Source organism: Manis javanica, chromosome 4, assembly GCF_040802235.1.
Source record: "Manis javanica isolate MJ-LG chromosome 4, MJ_LKY, whole genome shotgun sequence".
Taxonomy (NCBI): Eukaryota; Metazoa; Chordata; class Mammalia; order Pholidota; family Manidae; genus Manis; species Manis javanica.
The window spans coordinates 150,759,161-150,783,438 of record NC_133159.1 but is presented as its reverse complement, the minus strand read 5'-3'; the positions used below and the strand labels follow the sequence as shown (position 1 = coordinate 150,783,438).

At 38.2% G+C, this 24,278-nt stretch overlaps 1 protein-coding gene across 1 annotated transcript; it reads right to left on the bottom strand.

Annotated features, from left to right (window-relative positions):
* Positions 1-1,939: 1,939 nt before the first annotated feature.
* COIL (coilin) lies at positions 1,940-24,278 on the bottom strand. Its single transcript, XM_073235401.1, has 7 exons — positions 24,011-24,278; positions 16,015-17,098; positions 15,810-15,896; positions 14,986-15,033; positions 5,192-5,261; positions 3,551-3,639; positions 1,940-2,112 (listed from the first exon to the last, which is right to left on the bottom strand). The coding sequence occupies exons 1-7, from the start codon at positions 24,253-24,255 to the stop codon at positions 2,023-2,025; spliced, it is 1,713 nt and encodes a 570-aa protein (XP_073091502.1). The 5' UTR covers positions 24,256-24,278; the 3' UTR covers positions 1,940-2,022.

Below are 24,278 nucleotides of genomic sequence, written 5' to 3'. Positions count from 1 at the left end.
CCATCATCATAGTTACAACTTTTTCTTCTGATGAGAACTATTGAAATCTAGTCCCTTAGCAACCCTCAAATATGCAATACAGTATTATTAACTATGGTCACTGTGCTGTACATTACATTCCCATGACTTATTTTATAACTGGAAGTTTGAACCTTTGGTGTCCCTTCACCATTTTTGCCCACTCCTAACCCCACCTCTGGCAGCTACCAATCTGCTCTCTGTATCTATGAATTTTAGTTGTTTTTTTTTTACACTCCACATATAAGTGAGATCATATAGTATTTGTCTTTTTCTGTCTGACTTATTTTACTTAGCCTAATGCCCTCGAGGTCCACCCAGGTTGTCACAAATGACAAGATTTCACTCTTTTTTTTATAACTGAATGAACTACACACACGTATACCTCATTTTCTTTATCCATTAATCCTTCAGTGGACACTTAGGTTATCTCCCCACATCTTGGCTATTGTGAATAATGCTGTAGTGAACATGGGGGTGCATCTATCTTTTCAAGCTGATGTTTTCACATTTTCTTCAGATAAATACCCAGAAGTGGAATTGCTGGATCATATAGTAGTTCTATTTTTAATTTTTTGAAGAACCTCCATACTGTTTTTCATAGTGGCTGCACCAATATACATTCCCATGAACAGTGCCCAAGGCTTCCCTTTTTTTCACATCCACGTCAACACTCGTTATTTCTTGTCTTTTTGGTACTAGCCATTCTGACAGTATGAGAGGTAATATCTCACTGTGGTTCTGATTTGCATTTCTCTGATGTTTAGTGATTTTGAACATTTTTAAATGTACCTGTTGGTGTTTACCAGTTATCTTTTCAAACTCTGGAAAGAAAGTGTGCTACACAAGAACCCCAGTACCAAGATCCCACCACTCATATTAATCTCACTCTTTCTGGAGTAATGCATTACAAATCAATAAAATCACATTTGATAGACACCAATGTCATGCAAATTAAACCTACACAGCATCTTCATTAATCCAACAGCTCCCAGATCTAACAAACTCTGCTGAACTAAACTTTTCAACACCAGATTCTTCAGTCTAGGCAAACTGTGTCCCAGACAAATTTAATGTCTTTACTGTAAAATAAGAGTGATTTGCCAATACTCAACTAAAGATGAGGACTCAGCATGGAAGTTTAGTTCAATATGATTTTATTTAAGAATCTGCAAAGCTGAAGGAGGAATCTGATCTTTCTTTTCCAGTGATTTTCATAGTATATATTTAGCCACTTTAGCTTTGTGTTTATTAATAACAGAAAAGGACATTTCTGTTTGAGATCCTCACTCCAGCATACTCAATCAGGTGCTTGGGATCTTGAAGCAAAGTAACACACTCCTTGGTCTGACTCAGAGTGGATCCTCTCACCCAGTGGGACACCCATTCTTCCCTAGGCACACACATAAGGTCTTATTCTCAACTGATCTGCACAGACCCTGAGAAGCCTTAATTTTAAAGTTGAGAAAAATGTGAAAGGATTCCTTAACTCATTACTTCAACAAACTCAACTACTTGTTAATTCCTGATAATTCCACGTATAAAATACTTGAAATTTCTAAGATGTTCCACATTTAGTAGAACAACTCAAATGTTAAAAAATTAGGTCAAATATACATGCTTTCATGTTTAAAATGTTACTTAATAAGACTTACTGAGACAAGATATGCAGCACTTTCTTGCACTTGGTATTATAAACTCCTACTGACGATGGCTACTTGATGGTCAAAAAAATAAAAAAAGAGAAGAAATTATACACATTGGTTTATAACAATGCCTGCAGGGAATGTCATGTTTTAAATTTTGTTACTGAAATTAAACCTGGTTGGGGGGAAGGTCTACAAAAACAACACCCATGTTATTTTAAATCATGAGGTAGATTTTTTTCCTATGCAGTAAAGTGAAGATAACAAAACGCATACACCTTTCAAATCTTTTTTTTTTAAAGTTCAGGTTACAGTCACTTTTACAAACAAGACGTTTATAAACTATCAGGTGGAGAGGTCACACTAAGGCAAGCTCTGAACTTGATGGGTTATTCGGAGAGTCAACAATCAGTCTTGGATCAATCAACTCTCTCCAAAAAACAGTGATCTGAGGAAAAATGCAAAGTATTCAGTTTAGAGACTTCATCTGGAGGTCCTATAGATTTTAGTGACTAAAAAACTTCAGTCAAGAAAATTTCCATTTGCACAGAATGAAGGCCTGGAATAATTTAAGTCCCAGTTAAACTGACTTCAATAAGGGTATGAGAACTTGTTTACCTAGAATGCAACTAAACTTCACATAGAAACTTTACATCTTTGATTTCAAGCAGGAGTTGGGCAGGGTTGGGGGGAAAGGGGGAGGCTATGGGGTAAATAGTTATCAAGAAGCAAGAGGATTTGTCCAATAAGACCCTGTGGACACGTGGCCCACAGACCTCTTTGGAAGCAGATATGGTCCAAAAAGGTTATCACTAGGCTGCTGATGCCCTTTTGTGTAGCTCTGTAGTTCTTACTCTGTGCTGCCTAAAAACAGGCATTTTACCAAGGGAAAGCAAACTCTGATACTTGGCTATATGGATGATGAGGGCCATCTAGTGTCAAAAAAGGTAATTACAGGCTCTACTTCAGGCCTCTGTTCAGTAAAAGGCATGGAAAAGGAAAGCTTTACGTTTAATTTTCCGATGTAGTTTCCAGAACACATTTCAACAAAAAAGTGGGGGCTGCATATGTTGCAAATAAAGAATTACAGGAGACTGGGCCAAATCTGTTGATCCTACGACAGACCCTAAAAATGTGTCTTTGGAACAAATCTCTAAGTATGTCATCTGTCCTAAAGACTAAGCAAAAATAATACAGTCTGGCTAGGGTTTCTACAGGTTCTTTACACTTCAGGTAAAATGAGAGTTTGCAAGACTGAAACTTACAGAATAATATCTAAAACATTTCAACTATAAACACCGTAAGAGAAAGCATTTTCTTAAATATAAAGTCTATTTACTTCAACACTAGCATAGCCTAATGAGCCAGCCATTGCCAGCAACTCTGGAAGTCTGGCTGCTTAAAAAACTCTATAAATGATATACTCCCTAAAATGGCAGTTTAAGGATTTAAGAAAAATCAAGAGACAGAATCATCATTTTATGTCATTCTTCAGATTTTGTTATACATTAAGAATCATGGTAACATCTGGTGGCTAGTTGTGGCTGCAAAGAAACATAATGGAGATTTATTTCCAGAGAGGCTGTTAATGTTCTATTTCTTCATCAGGGTGCTGGTTACATGGATATATTCATTTGAGAAAATCATTCAAGCTATATACACTTATGCACACTTTCTAAATGTATACATCAATAAAAAGTTCTTAAAAATATGCTACTCTCTACTGAAATCCTTAATTAACTATGCTTTTATGCCATTCTAGACTTAAACAAGAGTTTGTTATTTCTGCGTCTTGTCACATAGGCTCTGCAATGTCAGCTTCCAGACCACCAGTAACCAGTAGAGAAAGGATGACCAAGCAACCCCAAGAAGAGAAGCGTGCCTACCCTCTTCTCCTGTGTCACAGCGTACTCCACTACCTCAGTGCCGTTTTCGTTGTGATACACCAAATCAAATTTCCCAGGTTCTTTCATGGCTGAAAGCAGATGGCAGGGAGGAAAGACAGTAAGTAATTTCCCAGTAGTGAAAATATTTCTCAACAGGGTATTTACATCATTTGAAAACCACCACAAACTGTCCACTGATGTGGAAGCGGGATATGCACATAAACATACAGAGTGCTCAGTGACAGAAGACCCTTATGAAATCCTGCACCAGCAGAAGGGAGCTTCTTGGCCATTTATCAGAGACAATCTTCCCTTCTTCAAAAAGAAATGAGCTGCCATAGCATCTTAATATGCTGATGGACAGTGACTGCAATGGGGTGTGAGGGGGACTTGATAATATGGGTGAATGTTGTAACCACAACGTTGCTCATGTGAAACCTTCATAAGATTATATATCAATGATACCTTAATAAAAAAAAAAAACTTTTGTTTGCAATAAAGATTAACATTTATCTCTCACAGAAAAAAAAAAATGAGCTTGATCTACTGTCATTATTAGTACTCCCAGAAAAAAATAACCACAGGACAATACCCAAAAATAATTGATAATGTTTCAACAGGGGAAGGTAATATGAATTCTGCAAAATTCCTATGTCTTGCTCCAACAGAAATTACACATACTTACTACTTGGTGATACAGCAGCCCTCACCTCGCACATTGGCGCAGACCACAAACATGACCATGCAAGCAAAGCAAGGTTAAATCACGCAAAGCAATCTTGATAATCAGTGGGGGAAATTATGATTGTCTCACAAACTTTAAAAATTTTTGTTAAAACATTAAGACCTTTACCATTTAGGGAAATTAAAAAAGAGTAAAACTAATATTTATATAGTACACAATAATTTAAAACAACAGAAACAATGAGAATTATTCTACTTTTTTGTAAACAACTTACCAAGGGTAGTTTGAACACTGCTAGCCTTCCTGTCATGAGAATGAAATGCTACAGAATGAAAATCTTCCCTATGCCCTCCTTGCAGCATTGTTATATTTCTTTTTAAGTCTAGAACAGCTTTCAATATTTTAATCCTTTGAGCTTTTAATGTCATAAAATAGTTCTGAGAGTTTGTTTCATTTCACAATTTTGTGAAGTTTTTGGCTGATGTCACTTCTGTGACATCTTTGTCCCTTTCTTTATAACCCCTTTCTGCATCTATGCCAAGAAGTTCCATAAACTGAGTGTCAACATTCCCTTGGTTAGCTATTTCTTCTCTAATTTCACTTAAACATGATTTGGATGTCACTTCCAGTATTATCCCTGTTTCTCTGTTGTGCTTTCATCTTTGTTGACCAATTCCCTATTTCCATTACCCATTTTTGTAAAATGTCACATGGGTTTACCAATGAGACAAGGAGACAGCACAACTACCCACTTTGTTGTGTGTAGGGGACTGAGTAAACAGATGCAATGACCAATCATCAAGAGACTCTGAAAGAAGTGATGTGATTGGTCACTGATCATGATGGGCATCTGTTAATCAGTAGTGATCGGTGGACTGAAGAGCTAGCAGAGTTATTTAGAAACCAATGCAGACATGAGAAGCTTTAATTTCCAAATTGTTTTCTAGAAGACTCACCAGGTAAAGATGAAAGAATTTCTATGTCTACTTGCTGGGTCTCTGAATTATGGCTTAATATTTTTCCTTCCTTTCAAACATAAAAGTCCAAGTTAAAAATCAACATGGGACACACTGTATTGAAAACATATAAAACTAAACATATGCTAAAGCCACTTAATTGTACACTTTAAAAACATCAGAATGAATTTTATGTTATACAAATTTTATCTCAAGAAAAATTAAAAATAAGTCAACTCTCAAAAATGGTTTTTTAAACAGTTTCAAAGAAGGTCTAAAAATATCAGGAAATAAAGTAAGCAAACAGGTTTCCAAGGTAATAACTATGAGGACCAACACCCATTGAATATGTGTTTTAAAAAATCAGTATCATGGGAAGGGAGGGATAAGGGGGAAAAGGGAGGGAAAAGGGGAATTACAATTAGCAGACATAATGTAGGGGAGGGCACGGGGAGGGCTGTACAACACAGAGAAGACAAGTAGTGATTCTATAGCATCTTACTACGCTGATGGACAGTGATTGTAATGGGGTATGTGGTGGGGACTTGATGATGGGGAAAGTCTAGTAACCATAATGTTGCTCACGTAATTGTAGATTAATGATAACAAAAAAAGAATTAGTACAACTCCTTGGAAAGTCCATCTCTAACATATATTAGGCAGCTAAAAGTATCCCTACCCTCTCAACAAAAATTTTTTAAAAAATCAGTATCATGGACAAGATTAAAGATGGTGACATGAGAAGTCAGAGACCTCCTCCTAAAACCACATGTAATATGAAAATATAATTAATACAACTAATCCTCAAAGAGCAACAGGAAAGAAGGCTGCATCAGACTACATACACCTGGAGAAAAGAGCATACCTCACAGACCAGGGTAACATACCAAAGCTGTGGCCCAGTGGGACCCAAGCCCTTCCCTCACCCCAGCTCACTGGTGGGAGAAAGAGAAAGAGAAACGGAGTGGGGAGGGAGTGGAGGCCTGGAACTGCTGAACACCTAGCCCTGGAGATCTGCTCTGGGAACATGAACCAACATTGCATGGTGCTCTGGTGATTTAGTGGGGTTGGAAAGCTAAGACAGGCAGAATACCTGGAGAGACAGAGATTCCAGCTGCTTGTGGAAAACAGGGATTCATATCCGGCTAATCTGGGTGGGCAGTCTAAGAGACTTCCTAAAAGTGAGAGGGCTGCTAAAGGGGCAAGGATTGCAGAGAGCTAACTGCTCAGGAGAAAAGACACGTAGACAAAGTTGTTTGGGTGCACTCTGCCCAGCAGGTTGGGAGCTTAAATGATCTTCAGGTGCTCCATCCCCCTGGCTGGCTACGCAGCTCCAAGGACTCCCACCATGATATGAAGCCTGCTGTATCTTCCTGTCGGCTAGCCTGCACCTGGCTCAGGCTCGAAAACAGGCAACCCCTGCCCTGGCATCAAGGCAGCCAGAGGGAAGCCCCGCCTACGGAAGCTACAAACACAAAGCATAGAGGCTTATACCTGTGTGTTCAGCCCAGTAGTTCTGGCAGTGGAGACAGGCATAGCAGCCAGGAAGCAGGGAACAGCTCTTTCCTCCCCCCAAGCACTAACACCATTCCCCTGCAACCTCCAACATCGATCCAGGGGCTGAGCAACTCAAGGGAGTAGTGTTTCTGGGCAGTAGAGGGCATCACAGACAAATTATGAAATGTCAAAGGAACCTGGTTCAAGACAAAATGATGAATACACCTGAGAAAGAGTCAAATGAAATCGACCTCATGAATCTTCCTAAAAGAGATTTCAAAATAAAAATCATTAACATGCTCATGGAGGTACAGAAAAATATTCAAGATCTTAGGAATGAATTTAGAAGGGAGATCCAATCGTTGAAGAACACAATGGATGGTATTAAAAGCAGATTAGATACAGTGGAGGAGATGATAAATGAAATAGAAATTAGGGAAGAGGAATACAAAGAAGCTGAGGCACCGAGAGAAAAAAGGATCTCTAAGAATGAAAGAATACTGAGAGAACTGTGCGACCAATCCAAACGGAACAATATTTGTATTATAGGGGTAACAGAAGAAGAGAGAGAAGAGGAGATAGAAAGTATCTCTGAGGAAGTAACTGCTGAAAAATTCCCGAATCTGGGGAAGGAGATAAGTCTCTCAGGCCATGGAGGTACACAGATCTCCCAACACAAGAGACCCAACGAGGATTAACACCAAGACATACAATAATTAAAATGGCAAAGATCAAGGATAAGGACAGACTATTAAAAGCAGCCAGAGAAATAAGAACACATACAAAGGAAAACCAATCAGATCATCAGACTTCTCAGTAGAAACCTTACACGCCAGAAGGGAGTGGCATGATATATTTAATGCAATGAAGCAGAAGGGCCTCAAACCAAAAATACTTTATCTGGCAACATTATCATTTAAATTTGAAGGAGGGATTAAACAATTTCTAGATAAGCAAAAGCTGAGAGAATTTACCTCCAACAAACCATCTCTACAGTGTATTTTGGAGGAACTGCTATAGATGGAAGTGTTCCTAAGGTTAAATAGCTGTGAACAGAGGTAATAAAAAGGGACAGACAAAGAGTACAGAATATGATACCTAATACATAAACAATGGAGGAGGAAAAAAAGGAGGGGGAAAAAAAAAAGAACCTTTAGATTGTGTTTGTAACAGCATATTAAGTGAGTTAAGGTAGACTCTTAGATAGTAAGGAAGCTAACCTTGAGCCTTTGGTAATCATGAATCTAAAGCCTGCAATGGCAATAAGTACATACCTATCAATAATCACCCTAAATATAAATGATCTAAATGCACCAATCAAAAGACAGAGAGTCACTGAATGGATAAAAAACCAAGACCCAACTATATGCTGCCTACAAGTGACTCACTTCAAACCCAAAGACATACACAGACTAAAAATGAAGGTATGAAAAAAGGTATTTCATAGAACTAATAGGGAGAAAAAAGCAGGTCTGGCAGTACTGGTATCAGAAAAAATAGACTTCAAAACAAAGAAAGCCACAAGAGACAAAGAAGGACATTACATAATAATAAAGGGGTCAATCCAACAAGAGGATATAACCATTATAAATATCTATACAACAGAGGAGCACCTACATATGTGAAACAAATGCTAACAGAATTAAAAGGAGAAATAGAATGTAATGTATTCATTCTAGGAGACTTCATCACTCCACTCACTCTGAAGGACAGATCAACCAGACAGAAAATAAGTAAGGAGAGAGAGGCATTGAACAACACATTAGAACAGATGGAGGTAACATACATCTACAGAACTCTCCACCCAAAAACAACAGGATACACATTCTTTTCAAGTGCCCACAGAACATTTTCCAGAATAGTCCACATATTAGACCACAAAAAGAGCCTCAGTAAATTCAAAAAGACTGAAATTGTACCAGCCAACTTCTCAGATCACAAAGGTATAAAACTAGAAATAAATTGTACAAAGAAAATAAAAAGGCTCACAAACATATGGAGGCTTAACAACATGGTCCTAAATAACCAATGGATAAATGACCAAATAAAAACAGAGATCAAGCAATATATGGAGCCAAAGACAACAATAATTCAACACCACAAAATCTGTGGGACACAGTCAAGGCCGTGCTAAGCGGAAAGTATACAGCAATCCAGGCCTATTTAAAGAAGGAAGAACAATCCCAAATTAATAGTCAAAATTGACAATTACTGAAACTGGAAAAAGAAGAACAAATGAAGCCAAAAGTCAGCAGAAGGAGGGACATAATAAAGATCAGAGAAGAAATAAATAAAATTGAGAACAATAAAACTATAGAAAAAATTAATGAAACCAAGAGCTGGTTCTTCGAGAAAATAAAATAGATAAACCACTAGCCAGACTTATTAAGAAAAAAAGAGAATCTACACACACAAACAGAATCAGAAATGAGAAAGGAAAAATCATGACGGACACCACAGAAATACAAAGAATTATTAGAGAATACTATGAAAATCTATATACTAACAAGCTGGATAACCTAGACGAAATGGACAACTTTCTAGAAAAATACAACCTTCCAAGACGACCCAGGAAGAAACAGATAATCTGAACAGACCAATTACCAGCAATGAAATTGAATCGGTAATCAAAAAACTACCCAAGAACAAAACTCCTGGACCAGATGGATTCACTGCTGAATTTTCTCAGACATTTAGAGAAGACATAATACCCATTCTCCTTAAAGTTTTCCAAAGAGAAGAGGGAATACTTCCAAACTCATTCTATGAGGCCAGCATCACTCTAATACCAAAACCAAGCAAACACACCACAAAAAAAGAAAATTATAGACCAATATCCATGATGAACATAGATGCAAAAATACTCAACAAAATATTAGCAAACTGAATTCAAAAATACATCAAAAAGATCATCCATCATGACCAAGTAGGACCTATTCCAGGGATGCAAGGATGGTACAACATTCAAAAATCCATCAACATCATCCACCATATGAACAAAAGAAGGACAAAAACTACATGATCATCTCCATAGATGCTGAAAAAGCATTTGACAAAATTCAACATCCATTCATTATAAAAACTCTCAACAAAATGGGCACAGAGGGAAAGTACCTCAACATAATAAAGGCCATATATGACAAACCTATAGCCAACATCATACTTAACAGTGAGAAGCTGAAAGCTTTTCCTCTAAAATCGGGAACAAAACAAGGATGCCCACTCTCTCTGCTTTTATTCAACGTAGTACTGGAGGTCCTAGCCATGGCAATCAGACAACACAAAGAAAAAAAAGGCATCCAGATTGGTAAGGAAGAAGACAAACTATCACTGCTTGCAGATGACATGATGCAGTATGTTAAAAGCCCTAAAGAATCCACTCCAAAACTACTAGAACTATACCTGAATTCAGCAAAGTTGCGGGATACAAAATTCATACACAGAAATCTGTGGCATTCCTATACACTAATGATAAACTAGCAGAAAGACAAATCGGGAAAACAATTCCATTCACAATTGCATCAAAAAGAATGAAATATCTAGGAATAAATCTAATTAAGGAAGTGAAAGACCTATGCCCTGAAAATTACAAGACACTCCTAAGAGAAATTAAAGAGGATACTAATAAATGGAAATTCATCCCATGCTCTTGGCTAGGAAGAATTAATATGGTCAAAACGGCCATCTTGCCTAAAGCAATCTACAGATTCAATGCAATACCTATCAAAACACCTACAGCATTCTTCAATGTAATAGAGCAAATAGTTCTAACATTCATATGGAACGACAAAAGACCCAGAAGAGCCAAAGCAATTCTGAGAAGAATAAAGCAGGGGGAATTATGCTCCCTGACTTCAAGCTCTACTACGAAGCCACAGTAATCAAGACAATTTGGTACTGGCACAAGAACAGACCCATAGACCAGTGGAAAGGAATAAAGAGCCCAGATATAAACCCAAGCATATATCGTCAATTAATATATGATAAAGGAGCCATAGATATACAATGGGGAAATGACAGCCTCTTCAACAGCTGGTGTTGGCAAAACTGGACAGCTACATGTAAGAGATTGAAACTGGATCATTGTCTAACCCCATACACAAAAGTAAACTCAAAATGGATCAAAGACCTGAATGTAAGTCATGAAACCATAAAAGTCTTAGAAAAAAACATAGGCAAAAATCTCTTGGACATAAACATGAGCAACTTTTTCATGAACGTATCTCCCCGGGCAAGGGAAACAAAAGCAAAAATGAGCAAGTGGGCCTATGTCAAACTAAAAAGCTTCTGTACAGCAAAGGACTCCATTAGTAGAACAAAATGATATCCTACAGTATGGGAGAATATATTCATAAATGACATACCCTATAAGGGGTTGACATCCAAATTATATAAAAAGCTCACGCATCTCAACAAACAAAAAGCAAATAACCCAATTAAAAAATGGGCAGAGGAGCTGAACAGACACTTCTCCAAAGAAGAAATACAGATGGCCAACAGGCACATGAAAAGATGCTCCACATCCCTAATCATAAGGGAAATGCAAATTAAAATCACAATGAGATATCACCTCACACCAGTTAGGATGGCCAACATCCAAAAGACAGACAACAACAAATGTTGGCGAGGATGTGGAGAAAGGGGAACCCTTCTACACTGCTGGTGGGAATGTAAATAGGTTCAACCATTGTAGAAAGTAGTATGGAGGTTCCTCAAAAAACTCAAAATAGAAATACCATTTGACCCAGGAATTCCACTCCTAGGAATTTACCCTAAGAATGCAGGAGCCCAGTTTGAAAAAGACATATGCACCCCTATGTTTATCACAGCACTATTTACAATAGCCAAGAAATGGAAGCAACCTAAGTGTCCATCAGTAGATGAATGAATAAAGAAGATGTGGTACATATATACAATGGAATATTATTCAGCCATAAGAAGAAAACAAACCCTACCATTTGCAACAACATGGATGGAGCTAGAGGGTATTATGCTCAGTGAAATAAGCAGGTGGAGAAAGACAAGTATCAAATGATTTCACTCATCTGCGGAGTATAAGAACAAAGCAAAAACTGAAGGAACAAAACAGCAGCAGACTCACAGAACCCAAGAATGGACTAACAGTTACCAAAGGGAAAGGGACTGGGGAGGATGGGTGGGAAGGGAGGGATAAGGGGGAAAGGGGGCATTACAATTAGCACACATATGGACTAACAGTTACCAAAGGGAAAGGGACTGGGGAGGATGGGTGGGAAGGGAGGGATAAGGGGGAAAAGGGGGCATTACAATTAGCACACATAATGTAGCAAGGGGGCGGAACAGGGGAAAGGCAGTATATACAGAGAAGACAAGTAATGATTCTAGAGCATATTACTATGCTGATGGACAGCTGTAATGGGGTATGTGGAGGTGACTTGATAATAGGGGGAGTCTAGTAACCACAATGTTGTTCAAGTAATTGTACATTAACGATACCAAAAAAAAAAAAATGGCCATCCTGCCTAAAGCAATCTACAGATTCAATGCAATCCCTATCAAAATACCGACAGCACACTTCAACAAACTGCAACAAGTAGTTCTAAAATTCATATGGAACCACAAAAAGCCCCAAATAGCCAAAGCAATCCTGAGGTGAAGAATAAAGCAGTGGGGATCTCACTTTCCAACTTTAAGCTCTACTACAAAGCCACAGTAATCAAGACAATTTGGTACTGGCACAAGAACAGACTCATAGACCTGTGGAACAGAATAGAGTCCAGATATAAACCCAAACATATGGTCAATTAATATATGATACAGGAGCCATGGACATACAATGGGGAAATGACAGCCTCTTCAAACTGCTGATGTTGGTAAAACTGGACATCTACATGTAAGAGAATGAAACTGGATTACTGTCTAACTCCATATACAAAAGTAAACTCAAAATGGATCAAAGATCTGAATGTAAGTCATGAAACCATAAAACTCTTAGAAGAAAATATAGGCAAAACTCTCTTGAATGTAAACATGAGCAAGCAACTTCTTCATGAACATATCTCCCTGGGCAAGGGAAACAAAAGCAAAAATGACCAAGTGGTACTATATCAAACTAAAAAGCTTCTGTTCAGCAAAGGACACTATCAGTAGAAAAAAAAGGCATCCTACAGTATGGAAGAATAAATTCATAAATGGCACATCTGATATGGGGTTGACATCCAAATTATACAAAGAGCTCATGTACCTGAACAAACAAAAAGCAAATAAGCCAATTAAAAAATGGGCAGAGGATCTGAACAGACACTTTTCCAAAGAAATTCAGATGACCAACAGGCACATGAAAAGATGTTCCACATCCCTAATCATCAGAGAAATGCAAATTAAAACCACGAGATAACACCTCACACCAGTTAGGATGGCCAACATTCAAAAGACAAACAACAACAAATGTTGGCAAAGATGTGGAGAAAGGGGAACCCTCCTACACTGCTGGTGGGAATGTAAGCTAGTTCAACCATTGTGGAAAGCAGTATGGAGGTTCCTCAAAAAACTGAAAATAGAAATACCATTTGACCCAGGAATTCCACCCCTATGAATTTATGGTAAGAATGCAGGAGCCCAGTTTGAAAAAGACATAGGCACCCTTACGTTTATTGCTGCTCTATTTACAATAGTCAAGAGATGGAAGCAACCTTAGTGTCTATCAGTAGATGAATGGATAAAGAAGATGTTGTACATATACACAATGGAATATTATTCAGCCATAAGAACAAAACAAATCCTACCATTTCCAACAACATGGATGGAGCTAGAGGGTATTATACTCAGTGAAATAAGTCAGGCAGAGAAAGACAAATACCAAATGATATCCCTCATTTGTGGAGTATAACAATTAAGCAAAACTGAAGGAAGAAAAGAGCAGCAGACTCACAGAACTCAGGAATGGTCTAACAATCACCAAAGGGAAAGAGACTGAGGAGAATGGGTAGGAAGGGAGGTATAAGGGGTAAAAGGGGCATTACGATTAGCACACATAATGTAGCAGGGGTCACAGGGAAGGCAGTACAGCACAGAGAAGACAAGTAGTGATTCTATAGCATCTTACTACACTGATGGACAGTGACTGTAATAGAGTATGTGGTGGGGACTTGATAATGGGGGGAATCTAGGAACCACAATGTTGTTCATATAAGTGTATATTAATAATACCAAAAAAATTAGTATCATCAATACTCACAATTTGCAGAGGCTGTGGGATATAACAATTCTATATTTCCATTTCCTCATATATCACATAATTAAATGAGTTATCTATGACAAGGTGACAAGACATCTTGGTTTACCCAAGACTGATCTGTTTACATTTCCTTCCAGTATAATTTTTAATATAATATTAATCCTTTTCACTGATTTAGATAATTTAGATGATAAATTATAAGGTCACCTCTATTAAGGAGTTAAGATGATGAAAAATATGTTAAAACACCAATTACCAGAACTAACCTACCAAATCCCTTCATGAACAGATTTTTCTTCTAGCATGCTTTTGAGGAAAGGTTCTTACCAAGATTTTAAGAGCCTTCTAAAGTATCAGCTCATAATCAAATCTCTGTGTACTTTTTATTACTATGTTAAAATTCCCAACTGTCACTTTAAAATGAGCTTACATTCAGTATATTACACCAAAACAAGAAAGTATGCATTTTACTGAGATTTTCAACAAAATTTTGAATGGGTAAAAAAGGGAAGGAAACACATAATCCCACTGACTGAGTCAAGTCTTTACTGAACTGTGATAAATAAAGCTCAGATGCTAATACAAAGTTCCATACAGATATTAAGTGAGTAAATTCCAAAGATAATATTTGTGAATTGCCTTTGGTTAACTGATAATGCAAAAGAAGCCATATTATAGCATAATAACCAGCAGTAACTCAACAATATATGAAATAGATTCCTATGATGAAAATAATCAAGTTTATTTCTGGGTGAGAGGTACTTATTATGTCTTTTCAAAGTTTAGGTTCACAGGGGACAGGTTACTCCAGTAAGTTTGTGTATCTAAGTTAACTAGAAAAATATTAATAAAAAAATTAAACTCATCATTCTCATTCTATATTCTTTCCAAGTGAAAGGAAAATAACACTGGGAGACTTCACAATGATACTATTAAAAAGTTTATATTCTTGCAATGCTTTTATGTTCTACTTTATGACACTTAAATTATTTGAAAAACTCTATTACCATATTAGTATTAAATATGACTTTAGCTTCTTTAATATACTGACACTTAGTTATTTTTAAATAAATGGCCTTACCTTGTAGTCAGAGACATCAGGAGAATAATCAGATGTTAGTTCCAAAAGCTAAAAAAGAAGAAAAAGCCCACAAATACACAAGCCTTGCAGCTCCTTTCCCCGACCTCTGAAAAAATGTGCAGCATTGAGGTGCCCACTCCACCATTCTGGGAGCCCTACTTGTGGTGTAGGGCTTCCAGTGGGAAAGGTATGTTTGGTTTTGAGCAGGGTGTCTTTGGTTTGGGGGAACTTTTTTGATGCTATGTATGTATGTACACGCATTTTTATTGAGCACTTGCTATATTCCAGACACCAAGCTGAGCTATTTTTATTCATTAATTAAACAATTACTGGGTACCTACTATATGCTAGGCAGAGAATAGATAAGATATGATCTGGGAATAATTTATATATATATATATATACAGTTGACTCTTGAACAATGGATATTAACCCCCCTGCCCATGTAGTCAAAAATCCATACATAACTTTTGACTCCCCAAAAACTTAATAGTCTACTGTTGATTAGAAGCCTTACTGATAACATAAGCAGACAATTAAGACAATTATGTATGGTGTATGGATTACACAGTATATTCTTACTGTAAAGTAGGCTAAAAAAAATATTTTTTCAAATGTTAAAATCTCCAAAAAATTTTCCATTGTATTTATTGAAAAATATCTGCATATAAGTGGACCCAGAGTTCAAAACCAATGCTGTTCAAGGATCAACTGTGTGTGTGTGTGTGTGTGTATGCACACATATATATTTGCCCTGCTAATGACTAAGTTTGTTTGGATGGAAGATAATCTTTTTTGTTGTAATTGTTGTTTTAAAAATATACCTTAAATGCAATCTTTTCTCCAACTTGAGGAGCAGCTGCTAACAGCGGTAACAGACTGTAGTCCTTTTTGTGTGTCTCAACTGGATTCTGAAAAACAGTATTAGCCATGGGACTTTGTTACTGATGGAAAACGTGAACCCATCACATCAACTCCAGACACACCACCATGGAAAAGGAAGGAGGTAAACTCACAATAAATACTTGCCTGAATAATAGTAGATGTGTTTGTTACCATATCGTTTAATTGCTGCTGCTTCTGAAATTCAGCGTTTCTATTTAAAGCTGAGGAAAGAGCATGTGCCCGTCCTCGACCTCTCCCCCGCATGCCCCGACCCCTAGCTCCCTTCCAAGAAAGAAGGTTCTCTCCTCTGCCCCAACCTCTTCCCAAACTGGTGGGGAGAGTCACATTGGGAGGACCAGGAGCCTGTCTGCCACCCTTTGAGTCAGAGTACTTCCATCCAGCAGTATTTGGAGGCTGTGATGACGGCCCTGGGCCTGGGCAGCCTGTGAAGAGGCCTACTGTCTTTCGGAAATCTGCAGCACGCTCCAGGGCGCTCTTTAACGTCACACATTGGTCGTCTGATTCTGAACTAGAAGATGATGTTCTGGTTGTCTGGCCCTTGATGGCAGTAGCATTAAGGTCAGTTTTTGTAGCCCCTTTGTTTGCAGTTGTGTTTTTTGTAGAGGGTCCTTCCTTTGATAACTCTGCTGATACTTTCTCTGAGGAATTTCCAACCTCCACAGTGACACTGCTGAGCCCATCACTGGTGGACTCATGATTAGACTCAGACTCTGAGGAGTAACTGGGACTATCTTTTACATGAATGCCCACACCAACTTTCTTTCTGGCTTTAACAAAGCTGTTTCTAGCAGGGGAACCTTTTGAGGAACTACAGTTCTGGGCAGCCCATTCTTTCACTGTCTGTGATTTAGAAGACTTGGGATTCTTTGTCTGTTTTTTATATCCACATTTCTCCTTTTTCTTGGGTGCCTTTCTTTTGGTCGCTTCTTCACCATCCACTACATTCCACGCAGCTTTGCTTTTCCTCTTGTTTTTTTTCCTTACACTCTGATGTGTGACAACTTTTGGTTCTAGATCCAACATTGTCTCACTGTTGTTCTCTTGACTCTTCCAATGCTTCTTTGAATTTCTGTAACCTAATTCAGCCTCTTCATCTTCCTCCAACTCAAATGCCCGCTTCTTTGCTTTTCTAGGTAATAAATGAGTACTGTCACCATTACTGACTCCCACAGGATTCTCAGCAACTCTTTGCTCTTCTAATTTAACTCTATCAAAAGAATGAGAGAGAGCCAGAATGAGTAATTCACAGGCATGTCTCCAAGATGTAGTTATGTGCTATGATGACTATAAATGGTCAGTGCCATTAGTCAATGATAAAAATGTCCAACCACTTAAGGCCAAAAGTTTGTAACAAAATGGTCAATATGGCATCATTTATGGTCAACTTTCAAATGAATGATTTGATTGACTACTGTGTTCCAAACATTTTCTACATATTTTCTCTCATCTCAACATCACCATGAAGTACCTTTCATTTGAAAACATCACAAAATTATAGTTCAGACAAGTAACTTGCTCAAGATCCACAGCTAGTAAATGCAGATATGGGATTCAAACCTCAGTGTCTCATTTCAAAGTTCATAATCTTTCCATTATATTATGTTGCCTATCCCAAGCAGTGATAATGCTAAGCATCCATTTTTATTTTTAAATGTGCACTACTCTTGTAATATCATATTTTATTTTTATTTTGTTTAAACTTAGGAAAATACTGAACAATTTACGTTCTCTGGAGTGGTGACAGCCATCATAAAATTCCATGACATTTTGTGATTATTAATTTTATGTGTCAACCTGATTAGGCCATGGGGTACCCAAATATTTGCTTAAAAATTGTTCTGGGTGTGTCTGTGAGGGTGTTTCTGGATGATATTAACCTTTGAATTGATAGACTTCGTAAAGCAGGCTGCCTGCCCCACAGCGAATGGGCCTCACCCTGTCCATTGAAGCCTGAATGAAGAAAATGGCTGAACAAAGGAGAATTCCCTCCCTATGGCTGACTGTCTTTGGGCTGAGACTTCAGTCTTTTCCTTCCTTCAGACTTAGACTAGGACTGGAATTTACGCTATCAACTCTCCCGGTTCTCAAGCTTTTGGACTTGGTTTGGAATTATATTACTGGCTCTCCAAGGCCTTCAGGTTGCCAACAGATGTTGGGACCTTTCAGCCTCCATCATCACATGAGTCAGTTCCTTATAATAAATCTCATATCTGTATCTAAAACTACATCTATACATCTATGTCTATACTACATCCTGTTGCTTCTGTTTCTCTAGAGAACCCTGGCTAATACATGTTTCAGACAAAATTATATCAGGAATTTTGGAATTCTGTTCCCCCATAAACTGGCAGCTGGCTATTTCTAATAAGTTCAGACCTATGATGGAAAGCTGAGAGTCTCCCCAATGTCAAGCACAGTGGGTGCATAAAAAAGCTTGCCAAAAAAATGAACAAATGGAACTACATTAAACTAAAAAGCTTCTGTACAGCAAAGGACACTATCAGCAGAACAAAAAGGCATCCCACATTATGGGAGAATACATTTGTAAATGACATCTCCGACAAGGGGTTAACATCCAAAATATATAAAGAACTCACATACCTCAACACCCAAAAAGCAAATAACCTGATTAAAAATGGACAAAGGATATAAAGAAGAAATTCAGATGGCTAACAGACACATGAAAAGATGTTCCACATTGCTAATTATCAGGGAAATGTAAATTAAAACCGCAATGAGGTATCATATCACCTCACACCAGTTAGGATGGCCAACATCAAAAACTAGGAACAACAAATGTTGGTGAGGATGTGGAGAAAGGAGAACCCTCCTACACTGCTGGTAGGAATGAAAACTATTTCAACCATTGTGGAAAGCAATATGGAGGTTCCTCAAAAAACTAAAAATAGAAATACCATTCCACCCAGGAATTCCACTCCTTGGAATTTACCCAAAGGAAACAAGATCTCAGATTCAAAAAGACATATGCACCCCTATGTTTACTGCAGCACTACTTACAATAGCCAAGATATGAAAGCAACCTAAGTGTTCATCAATAGATGAATGGATAAAGAAGATGTGATACATATACACAATGGAATACTATTCAGCCATAAGAAAGAAACAAATCCTACCATTTACAACAACATGGATGGAGCTAGAGGGTATTATGCTCAGTGAAATAAGTCAGGCAGAGAAAGACAAATACCAAATGATTTCCCTCATTTGTGGAGTATAACAATGAAGCAAAACTGAAGGAAAAAAACAGCAGCAGACTCAGACTAGCAGTTACCAAAGGGGAGGGTCGGGAAGGGCAGGTTGGGAGGGAGGGAGAAGTAGATTGTGGGGTAACATGATTGGTGCACATGGTGTGGGGGTGTCATGGGCAAGACAGTGTAGCTCAGAGAAGACAAATAGGGACTCTGTGACATCTTACTATGCTGACGGACAGTGACTGCAATGGGGTATGGGGGACTCAATAATAAGGGTGAATGTAGTAACCACATTGTTTTTCTTGTGAAACCTTCATAAGTGTGTATCAATGATACCTTAATTTAAAAAATTAAAAAATTAAAAAAATGTATGCCAGTAATTAGGAAAAAAAAGTACAATTAGTGAATAAGAAGATACAAGTACTCTTTCAAAATGTTTAAGGTGTAATAGCCATATGGATTTATCTCAATGTGGTAGTCAAAAAAAATCCTTAATTATTCTTCAGAATACACAAATACACACATACAAATCAAGGTAAAATAAAAGCTACCAACAGCACAGTTCAATTAAGAGAAAAATAAGCTCTGAAAAATCAGGGGTTTAAATTATACAAACATATTACCTGTATTCCCAGCTGTGGACCTCGGCACATAGCAGCACGGAAGTAATTCTTTTTTTTCCTTTTTTTAGGTTATTATGAAAGGCAAGTTTAATGCATACAACACCTTCATCTCATTTCAGAGATAATTTCTTTAAATGTTTCTATTTGCTTACCTCTGTTACCTCCATTGCTCTAAATAACATGAACACACATGTATTGATTTATTAAATTTAGACAATGTCTGACTCTCTAAAATGAAAAATAAGGATTTAGCTCACCTCCAGTCCCCCCTACTTTTCCTTTGCCATATTTCATAGTTTAATTTTAGTTCTTCCACTGATTACATTTTCCAAAATGTTATGACACTTTTCAAACATACATAGAAGTTAAAAGAATTTACAATGAATTTACAGCGATATTCATATCACTTAGATTCTGTAATCAGCATTACTATACTTCTCTTATGACATATCTATCCATTCATCCATGCCTATAACTATCAATCTGTCTTATTTTTTGGTGTTTCAAAAGAAGTTGAGACATCAGTATGCTCTACCTCCAAACACATCTGCATATAATTTGATACAGATTTTAATACCTGTTTATAGTTCTCTTTTTATTTCTCCTTTTGACATTAAATTTACATAAAGTAATTCTTAACTGGCAAGAGCTAGTTTGGCATTCAGTAAACCTAAGAACTATTGGGAAACTTGCAGAATATGGTGCTGGTCCTTGACATTCTTGATCAATTTGTTTTTAACTTGTAGCAATGTTATGATTCAAGTTTCCATTCTGAGACAACCAATATTAGGACCAAACTTTCCATTAAATTTTGAAAATGGTTACAAGACCCTCTGTTCAGTCATTGTGGTTTATTAAATCACTGGAATGCAGGATGTGCTGCACCCAATATACACAGAACCCTGCCTTTCAGAATAGCTCGGAACACCACCACGCTTTCAAATGCAACCCTTGGCATCATCTCACCCATTCTGAAGACACTGGCCCTGTGGATATTTGGCATGGAGGTATGACCTGTGATTGCTGAAGCCTCACTATCTGCTATTCTAGAAGAGAATAATTTCGGTTTGGAATATACCAAGATTGAGAGACAAATGCCATGTGGAGAACAAGAAATGGTTCACCTGTGCCTGCTCTGCCTTCCCTTTCAGAGTGTATACATTCCCTGGCAATGTTCTTCATTTCTCTACTTGGATCACAGACAACAAATGTAGCTTTCTTTTTACAAAAAGATGTGAGTTACCTGTGTGATTAGCGATGAGAGAGATTTGATTACAAGAAATTTTTAAACAGACTCTCCACTGTTTACACAAACTCTTGGCAGGGCAACTTGAGTGGTATTATCAAAATAACATGGTAATTCCTTTAAACCTTCAATTTTACTTCTAGGATGCTATCAAAAGAAATACAGACTATATGCACACTGAGAACTCCCACCTACCGCCTGCCAAGGCCAAAGTGACTGTCTGGGTTCAAATCCTTTCTCTCACTTCAATTAAATTTTTAAATTATCATTACCTCAGCCTTTTTCATCTGTAAAAATGGGTAGTGATAATGAGTATAGTACTCAAATGAGCTATCATATATTCACAGTAGTGCCAGGCTTAGAACAAGTGCTACCCAAATGTTAGCTCTAATTTTTATTAATACAATGAATTATGTCCCCCCAGACTTTACCCAGTGATAAAATTAAGATGAGACCATTAAAGTGGGTCCCAATCCAATCTGACTGGTATCCTGGTAAGAGAGGAAATTTGGACACACAGAGACACCAGGAATGCTTGCGTACAGAGGAAAGGTCATGCGAGACACATTGGGAAGGGCACCATCTACAACCTCAGAAAAAAACAAAATTTGTCAACATCTTAATCGTAGACTCCTGGCCTCCAGAGCTGTGAGAAAGAAATTTCTGTTGTTTCAGTCACCCCATGTCTGTGGTATGCTGTTACGGCGACCCTAGCAAACAATTAAAGGGGCTCCAAGCAAATGGGAGCATTTCTTCCTCTCAGGAGAGTTGGGACATCCGTCAAGAACCCACTGTCAGCAACTTAGGAGCAGAGAAAATCAGATGCTGGGGGCTAAGGAGAATACGCTATGGGGAAATGGCCAGGCCAGCCAGGCATGGAGCTTACCTCTCCAGCTTCTGGGGTCATTTCTCAGTACTCCGACAACCTGACTCCCCCTTTCTCATTACACTTTTGTCAATACTCCCAGCAAACCCAACAGAATCCTTTTGTTCATCAGACTTGTTGCTTTGCCAAGTCAGGCTAGCTTTTGCCTCCACAACTATACTGGAGCATCCAACCTTTCCAACCTCTCCTTCCAAGTACTCCGAAGTTCCCTGGCCACCTGTGTTCCATGGTGACCTCTCCTTTCTCAACCAAATTCTGCACTTAGCATCGTAACCTGGCATAATTAGTCAGCCTGACTGCCTGCATCACACAAGAAGATAATATACAGAAGCACAAAGCTACTTATTTTGGTCTGCTCCAACAGTGTCAGGTACATTTGAGAAAAGAGACTTTTCTTCTGTAGCTCTACGGAAAGTGAGGCAGGGGAAGACAGAATGACTGGCAACATGAAACCGCAAAAACACAAAACAATTTTACAATTTCAATTGTTTCCTAAGGTTTGGCCCATTTACCACTGTAGCCAGCTACAGAAGTATTTCTTTCCATATGCAATTGTGCATTTGACTCATTTAGTAGAAATTCTTCCTGCCAAGTTGCTGTATTTTTTTCTTTTACCAGTTTTCACAGTTTGCTTTTGACATTAACTTCATTATAAAGAGTTACAATCCTCAAGCAATTCATTAACTTAAGTATAACTGCAGTATGCTGACAGCTAGCTAGTCACAAGTTATTAATTCACTGCGCAGGGGACAATTCAGAAAGTAAACTTAAGGGCAGCTAAAAAAAAAACTAAACTTCATAGGAGAGGCTGCATTCCTCACAACTGCAATATTTAAATAGTCCCTGAACTGCAGAGAGAGGGGAGATTTAGTCACAGAGGATGAAAAGGAGAAAGAACTGTTTCTGAAATTTGGACTACTTCAAATTGTTATTAGAAGCAGCTAAACATTATTAATAAATCGTAGTATTCCTGATTTTAAGAGACACACACACAGTCAAAGATGTAGTAATTGTTCCAAATTAAAAGTCCCTAATGTTCTGAAGAAACCTTACGATCTAGGGAAAAGAATATTCAACAAAGTGCAAGCAAGAGGAAGTAGTCTGCCAGTTCACAACTCGAATTTATCCACTGTAGCTGGAGCTTTAAAAAGAAGTCCTAAGTATATCAACTATATTTTAATCTAAAAAATAAAGGAAGAGATCTGAAAAATAAAATAAAGTCTTGAATAAATCAATCTAATATGAGTCCAAACTGAAGTGATCATATTTTACCATTTTATTGAGACAAATCAACCATACATGAGCAATTCTTACCACACCTGCTCCTCGATACACATCTCGAATCATTTAAAAAATATTCCAAGAGCAAGTGATGGACTCAAACTTGTTTTTGTTGAACTCAGAAATATTTACACCCTTAGATTGGTTATTTTAAGTTTAAAATGGTCACCCTTTACCTGATTTGACAGTGAATTAATTACCTTATATAGTGACATTTCCAACTATATTTTTATATAGTTACCATGTGAATTTACTGAATTCACAGATAGGGCTCTGGAACAGAGACGCGGATATGAATGGTATCTTGGTTAACTGAAGACAGCAGCAAATGAAATATATGAAAATGACCTTGATATGAGTAAGACATTTATTGCTGTTATATATAATTGGGCACATGTTCTTATACCCCAAGAGATCCCAAACACCTATTTAAGTGAACCACAAAACGCCCATGTGAAACACAGAATGACACCCACCAGAAGTCCCAGGAAATACTGCAGCAGCACTGTTAGAAAAGCTGCACCTTTATGAAAAAAAACATGACAGCCCTCTGTTTGCTTGGGTCTCCTGCACCTGACCCTGCAGTGCCTGGCTAAGTGAGCATTTGCTAAATCAAAGCTCAAATAAACACGGGCCCTGCTCACACAAGATCTGGGTTTTTCCACCTTTGGTCCACCAACCACCTGCATCAGAAGCATCCTGGTATCAGATGCTCGCTCCAGTGTAGATTCCTGAGCTCCACAGCCGACTAGACCAATCAGAATCTCCGAGGTTCACTTCTGTGCAGTTTGACATCCCCACCCCATCCCCGCGCCGGCCCCCACGGACCCCGGTTTCCGGAGGCCCGCCGCCTCACCCGGCCCGCGCGCACCTGAGGCAGTCGTTGTCTCGCACCAGGCGCGCGCTCTCGGTGGGGGGCAAGAGCCCCCCCTCCAAATAGAGGCCCAAGAGGGCCCCAGAACTGAAGCCGAAGCGCTGGCGGATGAGACTGATGAGATCCGTGACTACTCGGCATCTGTTCAGGTCGACCAGAAGCCAGAAGGCCGTGCAGTGCGGAGTGGCTGGTGGTGGATAATCAAACTGAAGCCGCAGCCTGACCGTCTCGGAGGCTGCCATCTTGCTCCTCGCTCAGCGGAAGT

Coding starts and splice junctions, on each gene's coding strand:
- COIL (XM_073235401.1), bottom strand. CDS start 24,255: ATGGCAGCCTCCGAGACGGTCAGGCTGCGGCTTCAGTTTGATTATCCA. Junction 17,099..24,010: donor CGAGACAACGACTGCCTCAG/GTGCGCGCGGGC, acceptor TTCTTTTGATAG/AGTTAAATTAGAAGAGCAAA. Junction 15,034..15,809: donor GAGAAAAGATTGCATTTAAG/GTATATTTTTAA, acceptor CTTCTTTTTTAG/CTTTTGGAACTAACATCTGA.